This window comes from Cervus canadensis, chromosome 5 (assembly GCF_019320065.1).
Source record: "Cervus canadensis isolate Bull #8, Minnesota chromosome 5, ASM1932006v1, whole genome shotgun sequence".
In the NCBI taxonomy this organism is placed as follows: Eukaryota; Metazoa; Chordata; class Mammalia; order Artiodactyla; family Cervidae; genus Cervus; species Cervus canadensis.
The window spans coordinates 98,523,786-98,540,321 of NC_057390.1; the positions used below are offsets into that span (position 1 = coordinate 98,523,786).

General features: G+C 60.5%; 1 protein-coding gene and 1 long non-coding RNA gene across 3 annotated transcripts; both read right to left on the reverse strand.

Moving 5' to 3' along the window:
- Window positions 1-1,871: 1,871 nt before the first annotated feature.
- On the reverse strand, window positions 1,872-5,976 carry TMEM250 (transmembrane protein 250). Of its 2 annotated transcripts, none has more exons than XM_043470006.1 (2): window positions 5,882-5,976; window positions 1,872-4,137 (listed from the first exon to the last, which is right to left on the reverse strand). In XM_043470006.1, the coding sequence occupies exon 2, from the start codon at window positions 4,041-4,043 to the stop codon at window positions 3,624-3,626; it is 420 nt and encodes a 139-aa protein (XP_043325941.1). In that variant the 5' UTR covers window positions 4,044-4,137; window positions 5,882-5,976; the 3' UTR covers window positions 1,872-3,623. The 2 variants fall into 2 exon arrangements, with proteins under 2 accessions (XP_043325941.1, XP_043325940.1); XM_043470005.1 differs by lacking the exon at window positions 5,882-5,976 and adding an exon at window positions 5,502-5,838.
- Window positions 5,977-11,363: 5,387 nt separating this feature from the next.
- On the reverse strand, window positions 11,364-16,333 carry LOC122442320. The gene is made up of 5 exons (XR_006269633.1): window positions 16,190-16,333; window positions 15,061-15,179; window positions 12,544-12,622; window positions 12,160-12,383; window positions 11,364-12,050 (listed from the first exon to the last, which is right to left on the reverse strand). It is a non-coding gene; the product is annotated as an uncharacterized LOC122442320 (long non-coding RNA).
- Window positions 16,334-16,536: the final 203 nt, after the last annotated feature.

Genomic DNA, 16,536 nt, shown 5'->3' on the forward strand with positions numbered 1-16,536 from the left:
CGCTGAGTCAGCACCGAGCCGGCCTCCCTCGGCCAATCAGGCGCCGGAGGGGACAGGGACTCTCAAGGTCAGCGGACGTCAGTACCCACGGGCGTCCCAGGGGACCGCCCTTCCTCTGCCGCCGCGGTGGGGGGCACGCTCCCCCAGAGCAGGGGGGCAGGGAGGGGGCGGCCGCCTGCCCCGGCCACCCTCCCGGCGGGGGCTGCGTCCCTCCCCCTGGGCTGTGCGCTCAGGAGGTCAGGGCGGTGGGAGGACATGGCGGTCTGAGTGTGGTCTCCCTCCCAGGGCCGCCAGAAGCGACTCTGGAGCCAAGAGGGCATCTCCCAGGGCGCCTCATCCACCCCCTTGCCCAGGGGCTGACTTCCTCAGATAAACCTCTGGTTTCTACAAATTCCCTTCTTGCCATGATCCCTCTCCCGCAGCTGCCTCCCTTCCCACGGGCAGCCCCTCCCACCCTGCGGGCCGGGGTGCTCCTCAGAGCGAGGGCTCCATGGGTGACCGGCCAAGAGGGCCCCAGCACCTGGGGCCAAGGAGGCCACCACCCAGCCCTCAGGCCCTGCTCCGTGTTCCAGGGAAGCGCCTCCCCCGGCTTCTGCCCCAGCCTTGACCTGCTGCCCTCCCTGCCCAGGGATCACGCTCCCGAATCTGACTGTCCTCTCTTCGCAGGCCACAGGCCCCCGGTGCCCCCTCTGAGTCTCCCACGCTTGGGCGCTGACCGCTGATGCCTCCCAGGCCTCACCCCCCGCCCCCGCCCCTCACTCCCTCGGGCACTGCTCCTCCCCTCCCCTGGCCAGCTTCCTTCTGTGTGGCCACTGTGCCTGCCTGCCTGCCCTCCTCAGGCCTCCCTGATTCCCAAAATCAAGGCCCACCGTCTCCACCACCAACACGCCAACTCGCCCAGAAAGTGGGGAGGCGGCCAGGCCCGGCGACCTGTGGAAGCCGCAGAAGGTGGGCCTCCCCGAGGCTCGGGCGCGGTGAGGACAAACCTGGGCCGGTGCTGCCCGCTGGCACCTGCTCCCCATGAAGCCAGCGCGCCCAAGAGGCGTCTCCCTCCTGGCCGGAGAGAATCGCCCCACCCGAGCCTCGGCCAGGCTCTATCCAACAAACCTTAAACCTCCTGAGGGTCCTCTGGGATGTCTCAAGGACCAAGGCTTCTGTGAAGATTCTACCGACTCTGCCATCAGAAGCTAAACCCCAAGAGGGCTCGGGTCGGTTTCCACTGATACATCAAGCCCCCCACAATTCCAGGGATGGCAGCGAGGCCGCCCTGTCGTGGACCCACAGCTCCCCTTCCAGGGGCGCTTTCCGGCCACCCTGGCTGCAGGAGAGGACGTGACCCTCCTCATCACGGGAGCCAGGGAAGCCTTCACTCAATAAAGATAAATAAGAACGTGCGTCTCATTTTTCCAATTGCTTTTTGGCTAAACAAGAACTGTAACTTGGGTTTTCTGCCAGTATTTCCCCCGTGGGTGTCCTCTCTGAAACGGACTTCACACTGTATGCACAGGTCCTAAGCCCACGGCCATTCCAGCCCGAGAGGGCATGTCCTGTCTTGTAAGGACCACGCACGTGGTTGTTGAATTCAGCCTCACGACCCTCACCAGGCCCTCCTCGCCCAGCACTGACCTAGTCTCGCGGCCGCCCCCGCCAAGCCCCAAGGCCAGGCGCCGGCAGTGGAAGCCCTGGCCTCCGGGCACAGAGGGACCCTACGCTCCAGCACAATGACCCCTTCTCCAGCTTGGCAATGGCTGCTTTTAAAAGTTTCCCACTGTACTTAGGAAAAAACGGCATCTGTGGTGTTTCCGGCTTGTTATATCCTCTGAAAAAAAAAAAAGGTAGAAACTTTTTGAGCTGTAAACAGTCACGCCATCAACATGTTAAAAAAATAAGTTTAATGCAGGTGGCTCATTTCATAAAGAATTTCACAGGCACTGAGGACACAAGCGGCGTGTCCGCACCGCTGCCACCCCCCAGCCCCAAGGGCACGCGCCCGCGCCCACCGGAGGGGGGGGGGCTCAGAGTAACGGGAGTCAACCAACACAAAACAAAGCTTTTAGGAGACAGCATGATTTAGTGCAAAAGATTCTCTGCAGCGCTGAGAAGTGGGGTCCACGCCGATCGGCTCCTCGCCTGCCGTCCAGGTAACTCGGACAGACTCGCTTCCCACTCCCTCCGAGGAGCCCACCGCTGACCTTGAGTGGACAAACGCCCGACAGAAGCTGACTACAAATAAAAAAGCACAGCTTGCAGCCAAGTTATTTTTTGCTTTCTTTACCTGATTTGGGTTTTTTCTTCCAGCGGCACACAACTGCCCTGACAGCCCCCCTGGCCACTAGGCAGCCTGGCCAGATGGGGCTGTGGGGACAACTTGGGGTGGAGCATTAGCCTGCCTTTCACCCGCCCGTCTGAGGCCCTAAGTCCTGCCTCTGGCTGTTCTCCCAGCTGAATCATTCAGAGTGCCCCTCGCCTGCCTACCTACGAGGCCCAAGGCCACCCTGGCCTCATCTGATGGAGGCGGGGGAGGGGAAGGGCAAGACTCGAGCCCTTTGGTATGTTCTCTCTGCAGTCGGAACCGCCCTGGCCCCCTGGTTCTTTCCTGGCCCACATTCACTCTTGCTCTGACCCCCAGCTGCTCTGACAGCTGCTGAGGCAGAAACAAGGGCCACGAAGTCCCTCACTTGGCAGTCCAGCCTGGGGTACCCACGACTCCAAGAGGTGTTTCTTAAAGTACAGTACTCGGGCCGCCTCTGATCTCTGCTCCCGACACACATGTCTTAATCCTGGATGTTCCCTCCAGGGAAGAGGCTGAACCCCGCACCCCCCCTAAAGCCAGAAATACACTGAGTTGCCCGCCTCAGAAAGTCACACTTGAAGAGATGACGTCATCTGGCTGACTTTCTCAGCAGACCTGCCCAGGAGGAAGACACGCGTGCCCTGGAACCAGCACGCCCCTCCTGATCTAGCAGCCTGCCGAGTGAACCCCGGTGACACGGAAGCCCGGTCTGGGACTCAGGACGCCTCGCAGGGTAACATATGGAGGACAGTGTGTGGGTTGAGCCAGGACTTGGTGGCCCAGGGCGGAGTGAAGAGCTTGGTGGCAGTGCGGGGCGTCAGCTGATGGAGCCTGACGCTTCCCTAAGGCTGGAGCAGGGGCTGGGGGCGCACCGGAGGGGACAGTGCAGCTGGGAGAAGCCCCCCCAGGTCTGCACCTGGGCACCACACCCCTCCCAGGGGCCTCTCACACCAGCACTGGTGATGCCGGTGTCCTGGAGAGGGGACAGGGACCCAGGCTCTCCAAGTACAGACTGGACCGACGGGTCCCCTCTGGAATTGCTGGGAAAGTGTAGGTGGAACCACAAGCAGGTGGCCCCAGGGATGCTGCACCGGAAGCACACACAGAGAAGGGCTGAAGCAAAGACCAGCAGGAGCGAGGGCGCCAGCATCCCCTTCACAGAAGTTTCCGCTCTTTCCTGTCCGAGCCGGAGACCCAGGCGCGCAGGGCGGTCCTTCCTCCGGGACGGGGCGGAAGGGGCCCTGACCGATCCTGGCAAGAAGAGCACCCCTCGCTGGTGCACCTACAGCCAGGTCGCCATCAGCCGCCCCCGGAGGAGCCCGCGGCACCCTCACATGTCCACGAAGACCATGAAGCACCAGCCCAGGCCCCCGACCAGCAGCATGGTCACGTGGATGCCGTAGACCAGCAGCTCGTTGAGGAGGCGGAAGTCCACGCGCCGGCGGCCCAGCAGCAGCAGCAGCGCCGACAGCTTGAGCTGGAAGCGCAGCAGGACGCGGACACCCAGGTACTGCAGGCAGAAGAGGGCGGCCAGCGCGCCCCACAGCGCGGCCGTGAAGAGGCTGCAGCTGAAGTACAGCAGGAAGCGGATGAAGCCATAGAGCCAGCGCGCGCGGACGTACACGTCGAAGTTGTTGTACTTGGTGCGGGCCGGGCGGGAGGCGCGCGCGGGGCCGCAGGCGGCGTGCAGGCAGGTGGTGTGCGGGCCGTGGAAGGAGCGCACCCGCCGGGGGATGGGCATGACCGGCATCGGGTCCGGGCGGCGGCGGCGGCGGCGCTCAGCATAGGCGTCGTGGGTGCCTGGGCCTGGGCGGCCGAGGCTGAGCACCGGGGGAGGCGGGGGCCTGCAGGGAGAGCGACACGAAGAGGAGCCGGGTCAGCCAGGACACAGCCAGCCTAGGGCTGCCGGGAGACGGAGTCGGGGACTGGAGAGTCACTGAGTTATCGTTTTCAAAAGGCTGAGGACACTCTGAAGGTACCCACAATCACGTGGGAACCAAAATTCCACCAGTGACACCAGGAAGAAGGGTCAGGACAGAGGGCGCAGACCCCCCAGTGCAGTCAATGCTAAAACAGGAGAAAAAGGGTCAATAGAAACCCCGGCTAACCTCCCCCCCCGCCCCAGAGGCTTGGCGAGTCCCCTGCAGTGGACTCAGTGTCTGGCTTTTAACTGGGATGCCCAAGGCTGCCTGCTCTTCTGTGGCTGCTTTATCCAGGGCGAATAAGCCCCTGGCTGGCAACCAGCACAGGACAGGAAGAGGGAGAGGGTGCCCACTGAGCTGACTGGGTCACCCTCTTTAGCAACTTGACAGGCCAAGTGCTGGGGGTCAGGCAGCTGGCACAGGGCTCTGGGCTCCCCCTGCGGTGCCTGAACCCTGGTGCTGACCTTCACCAGGAGTAACCTTGGGCAGGTCATCTCACCCTCTGAGACCATTCCTGCTCTGCACCATGGGGATGCCAGCAGCACTGGACTCCCAGGGGAGCTGTAGGAAGCAGGCATTACTGGGCAAGGGCTGCCCATGCCTGGCAGAGGAGGAGATGGCAGCCCAGGGCTGGCCAGTGGTGTCATCGCAGGGCATGGGACTGGACCACCGGAGAGGAGAAAATAGCAAGTGGCTCTCTAGCTTTGCCTAGCAACTGCCCTTTATAGCTGTGCCTGGGTCGTGGATGGGAAACACAGAACTGGAAGTACAGGATGCGTAAAATCGGAGCGGCAAAGTTAACGACAGGCCCCGGGGAGGCGCTGCCCAGGGCATCGGCCTCCCGTCACGTGGCGTGCAGCCTGGGGGCCTGCAGAGGGGCTGGTGCTAGCTAGCTCCCTCTCCGGCCGCCCACGTGCTGCTCTGGCCAGAGAGGGAGGAAAGGGGAGGCCGGGCGCGTCCACCCTCCCCGGCGCACAGGCCCCGCCCTGCCCCCAGGCTGCGACCAGAACCAGGTCTGACAGCATCTGATGGCACGTAGACCTCGGCGCTCCTGCGGGGTCGCAGCCGGGGGCGGGCTGCTAGCCATCCTCCCGTTGCCCATCTGGCGGCGAGCAGCGGGTCTGCGCCACGCGCTTCCAGGTTGGGGGGCAGGGGCGACACCCATGCGTCCCCCCAACCCCCGCCCGCCCAGTGCTAGGCCCTCGACCCCCAGAGGCAGGGCCGACCCTTGGCGGCCCTGAGAGCCGCCCCCGCCCCGCCCCGCCCAGGCACCCCCGCCCGCTCACCGGCTGCCCTCTCCGCGCCGGCGTCCCGAGCCGCGCGGCCCCCTGTCCCTCGGGGCTCCAGGAGCAGGGCGGTCTCATGGTGCCGACGGCGCGGCCCGGACCCTCACGCGTCCCCGCCCGGGGCCGCCCCGAAGGGACAGGGGCTCCCGCGCCCGGCGGCCGGCGGCGTTTGGCCCAGCGTGGGAGCCGTAGCGCCGTCCCTCTGCGGCCACCGTAGGACTTTCCTCACACACCCCCACCCTCCGCCCGCGCCAAAACGGACAGCGCCTCCCTTCCCCCTTTTCGGCGTCGACCCCGAGCGGCCGGAACTCGGTGCTTGCCCCCTGAGCGTAAGTGCGTGCGTGCGTGCGTACGCGCCCGGCGCGCGGCCCGTGACGTACCCCCGGACAACACCGCCCCAGGTACCCGGTCGGCGCCTCGGCCCGTCCTGCGCAGGCGCAGATAGGGGATCTGCGCTTCGGAGTTCCCCGCCCCCCCGTCCGCCACCCCCACCCCCCCGGCAGCTCCTCTGCGCATGCGCCTCTGTGCCCCAGGCTGTGGGCAGTGCGGAGGCGCGCGCCTTTGGGTCGGTGATGGTCCTGCGGTTTGCGAAGAGCGCTCGCTCGCTGTGCAGCTGGTGTCGGCCCCAGCCCTGCGTGTCTGCCGTCCGGCGAGTCTCGAGCGGGCTGGGGACACCACCCAAGGCCCCCGAATGTAGGGAGTCAGGGCGGACTGGTTGACACCACGCACCCACAGATGTCGGGGTCCCATGTTGGGACCCACAGAGCCCTGGGAGAGAGAGGATGTCGGTGTAGACGTGTTTTAAGTATTTTAATCCGATCGAGGTCAGGGTAGGGGAAACTTAACGCTTCTTGGATGTAGTCGGCAAGTTCACCTGCCTGAATTCTGTCGGGTGTGGAAAACCTGTTTCCACACATGGAAGAAGCTGGTTGCACCCCCAGCGCCTGGGGTCCTGCTCTTGGTCGTTGTTTTTGCCACCGGTTGCTCTGCTTCTGCTGTTGCTAAGTCACTTCAGTCGTGTCCGACTCTGTGCGACCCCATAGACGGCAGTCCATCAGGCTCCCCCCCGTCCCTGGGATTCTCCAGGCAAGAGTGCTGGAGTGGGGTGCCACTGCCTTCTCCGCACTGGTTGCTCTAGTAGAGGCCAGTTCCTCAGACATTCTTTGCGGAAGACAGTTGGGTGTTGACCTCCCCTTGGCTGACCCTCCAGGGCTGGAGCCCCTACCAGCCAGCAGCGTCACCAGGCGCGCAAGTCCTGACCCCAACCAGCCCTCGCCCCACCCTGTCCTTGGGGTGGGGCGCGGTGCTTGGGGACACACGTGGTGGTTCTATCCCTTCAGCTGCCGTTCTGCTGGTGAGGAAGGTCTGGCCGTGTCATGGTGGAGAGGGGAGGAAGGGGCCCAGATCAGGTCAGGGAGCAGCAGGAGAGGATGGGAGAGCAGAAGGGTATTGTGAGAAGGGATTCTGAAACTGCATCTTCTCTGTGGCTGGCCCTCTGCAGTTGATCCCTGCTTTGTACCATAACCGAGGGTGCTGGTTTTCTTCCTTAGACCCAGGTCCGGCCCTGTCCCTTGGAAACGCCCTGTCCAGGCCCCTCCTCAGCCCTGTGAGGGGGCCCCTTTGCTCCTGTCCTTGACCCTTCACACTAGCTTTTTTTTGTCCCTCTGCCTGCCCTCCACCCAGTGAGCTCCTATTCACCCTTTAAAACCCCAGTCACTATCCCCAGCTCCGGGAGACCGCCTCCAACTGTGTGCCACCCCTTCCCTGCCCCCGCCCCCTGCCCCGCACTTGGTGGGAGCTAGTGGTTCTGACTAATCTCAACCATACCCTTTCTCCACCTCAAAAGCTCAAAGATCTGTTGACGGATTAGCCTCTCCCACTGGCTCAGTTTCCTTACCATAGCCCACACAGTAAGATAGATGTCTCTCTATATCATGATCTAGTCCACACACGCACACGATTAAACAACTCCAGAAGCTTCACAAACTGTACTTCTGACCACGCGCTCTGCTCCGTTCTGTTGTTTGATTCAGTAGACGGGCTGGACGCCCCCGTATCTGCCGCCCGACCACCGCCAGGTCCGGAGCCACGAGGATGAAGACGAGGCTGTGTCCTCAGGGCCAGCTCAGTGGCAGGGCTGGGGGAGACCCCCGACGTGTGCTGCGATTTTTCACAGGCTGCCCCTGGCGGGGGTGGGGGGCCGTCCAGCGGGGGCCCCCTCAAGTCTCCATCCTCCCAGGCACCCCCTCTCCCCCTCCCCCGCCCCCACGTCAGGAGGACATCTGTCCTGTGGGCAGTGGCCGGGCGCCACCTGCTGGAACAATGCACGTGGTGTCACAGAGCCAGGCCTGAGACCGAGCGAAGGGTCCAAGAAGGGCCTGAGTCCATCGGGGCTTTGAGGCGTAAACCAGGGCACCGCGGGCCGAGTCCCAGCAGCTCCTGGTTGTTTGTGGCGCTGAGTAGCCTCCTGCCGCAGAGGCCCATTGGCCTGCAAACCCTTTACTCTCTGCCTTTGCAGAAACCTGGTTCACCCCTGCTTTAAACAAGCGTTTGTCACACGGCTTACAGAGACTGGTAGACGTGCAGACCGCCAGGTTGGGACGGTCTTAGCCACCCCCACCCTCCGCTGTCCCTGTGCTTGCTGGGGAGCAAGGATCCGGTCACTTCAGGGGCCAGACCTGGAATGACTCTTTGCCATCCAGGACGGTAGAGGCTGAGTGACCCCTGACATCAGGCCGCCCTGCAGGTTTGGGTGTGGGGAGGGACTGACCTCTCTGCAGTCATGTTCTAACTGTCTAGTCCTCAGGCAAGGCCGGTGTGACTTCCCACCCCGTGACGGTGGGTTTAATCCTCACGAGTGTCCCAACAGCGTAGTCAGGCACGTTAGCCTTCAGCGATTGGGTAGTCCTTGTGAGCAGTCCTGTTGTCAAAAGACAGACTACCACATGACCCAGCAACGCCACTCCTGGGCATGTAGGCAGACAAAACTCTTAATTCAAAAAGATCCCTGCACCCCAGTGTTCATAGCAGCACTACTCACAATAGCCAAGACATGGAAACAAGTAAACGTCCATCGACAGAGGAATGGGTGCAGAAAATGTGGTGTATATATACTCGGTCATAAAGAAGAATGACATGCCATTTGCAGCGACATGGACGGACCCAGAGATGATCACACCAAGTCAGACAGAAAGAGAGAAATACCATAAGATATGTGGGATCTAAAATGTGACACAAATGAACCTATGTGTGAGACAGAAGCGGACTCGGGGACGTAGAGAACGACTGGCGGTTGCCAGGGGGAGGGGTTTGGGAGAGGGCCGGAGGGGGAGGTCGGGGTCGGCAGATGGACGCTCATGCAGAGAGTGGCTAAACATCAAGGTCCTACCGTACAGGACAGAGAACTATAGTCAGTATCCGATGATAAATCATCATGGAAAAGAATATTTTAAAAAATGATATTAAAAAAAATGTGTGAAAATGATTTTGTGCTCAAGGGAGTAAAACAACACCACCACCACCACCAAAAGAAAAGAAAAGTTGGAGACGATGAATTCCCTCCCCTCGGCTCGGGGCTGCCTTAGTGACCAGATCCTGAGGCTGAGTGACACTGCGTGAGTCCAGGGCGGTGCAGCTTCATCCTCAGCCTCGGGGATGCTCTCGGAAGCCCCTGTCATGGCGCCGTGACACGCAGGCCCACGTGGGGCACCGGGCCAGCCCATCATGGGAGGCCCCGCCGAGCCCAGCCCTGCGGCATCCCCACACGGGCATCAGACCTGTGAGTGGGAGACTCTCTGGGGGATTTTGACCCTAGCCCTTTGGGTCACTCGTCCACTTGGGACTGGCCAGCTGAGCCCCCAGGTGGCACAGAGCAGGGAGGCCCTGTCTGCACCCTGTGAGTGTAACTAAACGGGTGCTGTTTCACAGCCCCAGCGTGGGGAGATGGGTCACATCCCCCAGTGGTTTGAGCGAGCATGTCATTTCAAATCCTCATCACCGCCTTCAGGGGATGTCGTCTTGCCTCCACTTTACAGATGGGGAAAGAGATCTTTTTGTTCAAGTCAGGCCTGACTCCCAAACCTGGGATGAACCCACCCGTGACGGATGGCTCACACGTGGCACGCGTGCTGGCCCGTCTCTTCCAGACTCCCTGCAGGCGTCACTGTTTGGCGCTGGTCTCACTCCCTTGCTGGTCCTTGGTTACGGAATCCCAGCCTACCTGGGCGGCATCTCTCATCCCTGACGTGACCCCTCCTTTACCCCCGTGAACCCGGAGAGGACACCGTCTCCTCCAGGTGGACTCTGGCCAGTGTGTGACGGGGGCCAGCTGAGCCCCCAGAGGTCACCACAGACACATGCGTGCAGGCGTGTGCGCTCAGTCGTGTCCGACTCTGCGACCCAGTGGACTGTAGCCCTCCAGGCTCCTCTGTCCGTGGGATTCTCCAGGCAAGAGTACTCAAGCGGGTTGCTGTTCCCTTCTCCAGGGGACCTTCCGGACCTAGGGATTGAACCTGCGTCTCCTGCAGTGGCAGGCAGATTTTTTTTCACCACTGAGCCGCCAGGGACGCCCCACCACAGACCAGTGGACGGCATTTGCGGAGGGCAGTGCGGTGTCAGATCGTGTGCTGCTGCAGCCCCATGCCGCCTGCCTGGGCTCCGGCCCACCAGTCTCTAACTGTGGGCAGAGGTCCTCTGTCCTCTGTGCCTCTGGCTTGTGTCTCCGAGGTAGTTGGGGAGGGGCGCAACTCCCGCCTCGGCCTCCCCTCCTGGTTCCCCCACCAGCTGGCTGTCCTCCATTCTTCTAAGTCCAAGGCTGGCATGAGCTGGCCACCCGGTCTCAGCGTGGTGGTGCCTGGCAGGGAGGCCTCCCATGCCCACCTCCCCATCCCACCCCCTGTAGCCCCAGTGCCTGGCCCACCGCAGGCCCAGTGCTGCTTGTGTTGGTTGGTTGGTTGGTTGATGAAGTGCCTGCCCTGTACTGGGCATTCAAAGCTGGGGATACGGGTAGTGGGGGGAGTGGCCTCAGCCTGGCATTGCCCAGTGGCATCCATGGGCATCAGCTTGCCCGGCTCCAGTCCCGCCCACCTGGGTGCCCAGTGCAGGGGTAAGGGGCATTGGAGGGAAAGCAGGTCGAGCTGGACACTGGCTACGGGCTTGGGGGTGGCATGGGGGCGGGCTGGACCGGCGCCTGGATTATAGTTTATCGGTGACAGTCTTGCCCTGATTTCAGAAGTGTGTCCAGCGCCCCCGCCCACCTCCCCCAGGCTCCTCGGTGGGTGGGCTAAGCTACATAACCTCCCTAGGTGTCCAGCCTCCACCTGTGAGCTGGAGGTCTCATCCCCAGTGGCTGTGAGTGAGGGACTCCAGGTGCAGAGTCCACGCGGTGCTGCCAGGGTCTGAGCTCCCAGACTGGGACCCAGCCTGTCACTGTGGGAAGGAGGAGACCACACAGCCTAGTGTCTTGGTGGCCTTGGTTTCCTCCCGGGCAGCATGCCTGCCGCCTCATGGACGTGCCTTCCTAAGACCCAGACTCAGGCCGAGAAGCCGGCACGGAAGGCGCGTGTTCAAGGTCAGCACTCACAGTGGTTCAGCCCCTTCCTGCACCCACGGCCCCCGTCCCTGGCCCAGGTTGTATTTTCTCTTGTGCTAATTTCACAAAAGACACAGCTCACACTCCTGTTGATTGAACAGTTTTGTGCTGACAGGAGGGAAGATTGGTGGCAGAGTTATCATCCCCCGGAGCGTGGGCGATTTGTCTGGCTCGGGGGAGCCCCGGCGGGGTGGATATGTTTTATGGCTGGCCCGGAAGACAAACACAGGCATTTATATGTCACTTGTTGCAATATAAATGCTAACTTGTACTTCGTTCAAAACTTTTAATGAATTGTATACATTCCAGAAGATTTATAGGGTGAATGCAATGGCTCAAAATGTTACTTTTAACATATTTGTCAGTTTGGCAACAGCACCAAAAAAATCTGGAGGATATTGCATTCAGAAATAAATCATAAATAGATGCATCTTAAAAGAGGTTTATTTTGGTCGTTAATGGTTGATGGGCCCCCCAGTGCAGGATTTAAAGGTAAATTATGCAAAATCAAAAATAAACCTTATAATACTTCATCAAACATGCATAAAACTGTCAGGCCCAAATAAATTCTCTCAATTAACTTGCTTCAGATTGTGATTGCATTTGCTAATTTAATCAGCTCCAGAATAATCTGGAGGCCCAGAAATGATGGATGGCTGTGCGCGCACGCCCCGGGGAGCAGGGCAGAGCCAGCCTGGACAGGACTGGGGGGTCAAGGCCCACCTCTCCCACTGGGCGGCCTTTCCCATCCCCATCTTGGGGGCCGAGCCCGTCAGCCAGGCCCTCTGCTCGCGTCCCCGATAGCTGCTGCCCTGGGGCTGTGGTGCTGGCCTTCGCGAGAGTCACCTGGATGGCCTGGAAGTCACCACCAGGAACCACACCCGCTCTGGGCAGGCCTGGCTCCAGAAGCCCTGGCACGCACGTCAGTGGTGTGGATGCCGGCTCCTTCTTGGTCTTTTCTAGAACAAAGGGAAGTGGGACGGACTGGGAATGGTTCTCTCAGGGTCTGCTCATTCCTCCCTCTGATTCTTGATTAAATGAAGGTTTTTGAATGTAACTGTGTTTTACCCGTTTTGTGGGGGAGGGTGGCAGCAGGCCGTCAGGTGGAGGTGACGCTATGCCCTGGGCCAGGGCCTGAAGGGGGAGGAGGTGTCCTCTGCTCGAGGCCTGACCCGAGGCAGGCACGGAGCCGAGTTCGCCAAGCGCGCCGGGCGGTGGGGCCCCGGGCGGTCCCGTCTCCCGATCACTCTGCTTCCCGCCTGACAGAGCTGTGTGCCCGTTTCTCTTGGTACCTGCCGGAGACCATCTCGTCCAACGAGACCATCCAGACTGGAGAAGTCACCAAGGACACCCCCACAAAGCTTTGTGCTTTAAGGGAGGACCGGAGCTTTGTGGAGGGTCTTTCTTTCTTTCTTGTAAAATCTGGTGAGTCTGTTTCTACCAGAACCATACCTGCTTCTTGTGTAATTCTAGCAGATGAGAAGGGAGAGCACAGAGAAACCACACAGAGAGAGGGGAGGCTGGTGTACACCTGTGGAGTTGAACAGGGATGAGTGGGTCACTTAAGGCTTCAGTCTGAGCTCCTGACTGATGCCCAGATCTCGGTACCCCACCTCGGGATCCCCACTTCACCCCAGAGCCCCATGTTTTGGCAGAGGACCTCTCTTAACCATCAGCACACTCTCTGTCTTCCCTGCTTCCCCGGCTGCCCTGTTTGGATCCTAGGGGACCAGCCTGGCTCTGCCCTGGGACACAGGAGGACACGCTGTGTTCCTTGGTGCCTGCTTTCCTCCAGCAAAATGCTCTATTTTATTTTTCAAAAGTGGGATTCTGTTGGTGCCTGGGTTTGCATCCTGCTACCAGTCCATCCTAAAGGAAATCAAGTCTGAATGTTCATTGGCAGGACTGAGGCTGAAGCTGAAGCTCCAATACTTTGGCCACCTGATGCGAAGAGCTGACTCCTTAAAAAAGACCCTGAAGAAAAGATTGATAGCAGGAGGAGAAGGGGACGACAGAGGATGAGATGGTTGGATGGCATCACCGACTCTGGGAGATGAAGGACAGGGAAGCCTGGAGTGCTGCTGTCCGCGGGGGCCGCAGAGTCAGATGCGACCAAGTGACTGAGCAACGCCCCCACTTGGCCTTTCGTGACGAACGTTTTCCACGGTAGTGGACACTCTTCACAGATCTGGGGCCATGTACTCCAGCGCACGACGTCCTGTCACTTACCTCATCGGTCCTCTCTGACTGGACACGGGCACTGATGCCAGTGTTTTGGTATCATGCACAGTTCTGCGATGGACACCCGGGCACGTAAAGCTGGGTGCACGTCCATTTCACCTTCCCTCGGGATGGAGCGCTGATGCTGGCCGACTTCCTAGGGCCCCTGACAACTGCCGTGGCTGCACCCCTGCTGTCTCTGCAGCCGCAGACGAGTGAGGGGCGAGGGTCTGGGCTGGTGGCCGGGGCTCCGCACCTGAGGCTCTGCCTTTGCCACCGCTCGCCTGCTCTTGCCGATGCAGACGCAGGCTCCTGAGAATGGGGTCATGCTTGTTGTTATTTAGTCACTCACTAGTGTCCGACTCTGTGACCCGCTAGACTAAAGCCCGCCAGACTCCTCTGTCCATGGGATTTCCCAGGCAAGAATACTGGAGGGGGTTGCCGTTACCTTCTCCAGGGGGTCTTTCCCACCCAGGGATCAAACCTGAGTCTCCTACATTTCAGCCGGATTCTTTACTGCAAGCCCCCAAGTGTCCATGCCTCGGAGGAAAGCTGCAAGCTGCTTGTTCTGCGGGCTTCAAAGGAGTGGGCTTCCGTAGAAGCACAAAGGGTGGTGGTCTGAGACACGGCAGAGGGGGACACTTATTTGGAACACAGTGACCAAGCTCAGGATGGTCTCAGCAAATTCACTGAGGGCCACTGAGGTCAAAGAACAGCATGCCTCCGGGACAGTCAGCCCACAGGGCACCGAGCTCACTCAGCAAAAGATGGGGACCCTGGAAAACACTGTGCTCAGTGAAATGAGTCGTCACGACAGACGAGGACTGTGTGATCCCACTCGTGTGAGGGCAAGGCGGCGCGCGAGGTAAAGAATCGGCCTGCCAGTGCAGGAGACATAAGAGACTGGGGTTCGATCCCTGGGTTGGAAAGATCCTCTGGAGGAGGGCACAGCAGCCCACGCCAGTGTTCTTGCTTGGAGGATCCCATGGACAGAGGAGTCTGGCGGGCTACATCTATGGGGTCACAGAGTTGGACCCGACTGAACTGACTTAGCTCGTGGGCACACACAGGGGTCAAACCCTACAGAGACAGGAAGTAGATGGTGGGGCCAGGGTGGGGGCAAGGGGGGGTGAGTGTTTAATGGGGACAGAGTGTCAGTTTGAGAAAGTTCTGGAAAAGGATGGTGGTGATGGTGGTACAACAATGAGAATGGACTTAATGCCATTGAACCGTGCACTTAAAAAAATGGATAAGTTCATATATTTTGCATTATATATTTTTGATAATTTCTCTTATACCATATGGATCTAGGTTTTTTCAGTTAATAACTAAGTTATGCGATGGATGTCCTTGTCCCAGTTTCCTTGGGGTTTTTTGGGCACCTGGGATCTTAGCTGCCCAACCAAGGATGGAACCCGCTCCCCCTGCAGCGGAAGCTCAGAGTCCTAACCACTTGACTGCTAGGGAATTCTCCTGTGTTGTGTATATTTTATCACAATAAAAAGGAAAAGGAAAAGAGAGGGGATAAAAACATATATTCCTAAGTGCTTGAGTTTGCGTAAGAAGCTCTGGAAGAGTAAAAAGTTTGGAGGAGCTATCCCTGTGTGACGTCCCAGCCCTCACACAAGACCCCAGACCTCAGCCGTCACACAGGCTGAGTGGGTGGCCTTGTGCGGACGTCCACTGAGGTGTGCACGCGTCCCTGCCATGTTAATGCCTTTCAAACTGACCTGTCCCTCCCCATCACACCTGATATCCTTCCAGATGTTTCCAGCGGACTCCTGCAGCTGCCTCCACTGGGACTCTGACTTCCTTTCTGCGCCTCTGGAAGCTCTCCAGCCCAGCCAAGCGTCCTAGACCTTCCAACCCTGCTGGGGTTTGAGAGTTTAGTGGAGGGAAATCAACTGAAATGAACCTGGGGAGGGACAGAAGCTTCCGTCAACACTTGCCCCTGGAGGCAGGCCTGTGCTGTGGAACCCCGGCCCCATCCAGCTTCCTGGCTGGCAGAGACGGCAGCCCCAGCCTGGGTGCCGCTTACCTGGCCAGGTTCCTCGTGGAGTCCCTGCTCCGTGGAGATGCAGGGCCCCTGGACTCTGACATTCCAGCATGGAGGTGCTGTGAGCAGTAAAAGGGTCCTAGGGACTGGTCTGTTGACCCTCTGGGAAGAACAGCAAAAGCTGTGTGCCCCCTCCCCCCGCCACCCAGAAACTGCTCCTGGGCCCCGGGGACAGTGTCCCCCATGAAGGGACACTCCTGAGCCCATTCACCAAGCGCTGGTGGGTCCAGCTTGCCCTCAGGGCCTTCCTGTCCTGGCCGCACATTTGGGGTCTCAGCACCCATGGAGCACCCTCGTCTGTCAGGGGTGGGGGCAGGACACGCGCGCATCAGCTCTTATCAGTGCCCGGCTGACACTGAGACAGACCAGGGCACCCACCTCCTTCCATCACCTCCACCCCCGTCCAAGGGCCCTGAGAGCTGTGCTGCCTGGGAATGCTCAGGGTCTCAGGCCCAGGAGGCAGGCGGCTGGATCGAGCGTGTCCTGAAGGTGGTCACAAACCGGCTCTTCTGCACTCATCGTGTGTGTCGCTGCTGCGTGGCATATTCAGCGGGGCTCCCCTCTCCCATGGTCCGGGTCTGAAGGAACAGCCTCCCACAGCCCTCCCCGCCCACTCCCAGGAGGAGTTAAGGGCAAGTGGCTGGCAAGCGCCCTTTCCCTTATGGGCTCCCGGCTCTGGCTCCCTTCATTTAATGGAGACAATCATAGCATCAACTCTCATTACAAGGCAGCGACCCACTGTTACCGACCTGAGTGCGTGAACCGAGGTCCACCATCGTTTTATAACTGGCAGAGAAAGAAAACATACTGCCAAACACTCACCCTCCTGCCGCTAAGAACAAGGACAGCTGAGCATCTCAAAGGAGCAGGTGCGCATCTCCGCGCCTGCGCAGTGAGGCAGCTCAGCCCGAAGGCCGCGGGTGATTGAGCCGCAGCACAGGAGGCCTGGCCCGCCTCGGGGGTGGGGGGCGGGGCAGCGGCGCCTCCCCTTCTGCTGCCCGGGCTCAGCCTGGCTGGTGCGCGCGGCGGCCGGCAGGGAGCGCCCCCGGGCCAGGATGCGCGCTCGGGCGGCGGCCGAGGTCTCCCTGAGGCCGCGCGGGCGCCGGGCCCCCTCTGCGCACCCCGCGCACCAGGAGGCACGCTGGAACATCCCGGCGCCGGGCGTCGCC

Bases quoted from the DNA above. Each gene is read 5' to 3' on its own strand.
- TMEM250 (XM_043470006.1), bottom strand. From the start codon at position 4,043: ATGCCGGTCATGCCCATCCCCCGGCGGGTGCGCTCCTTCCACGGCCCG.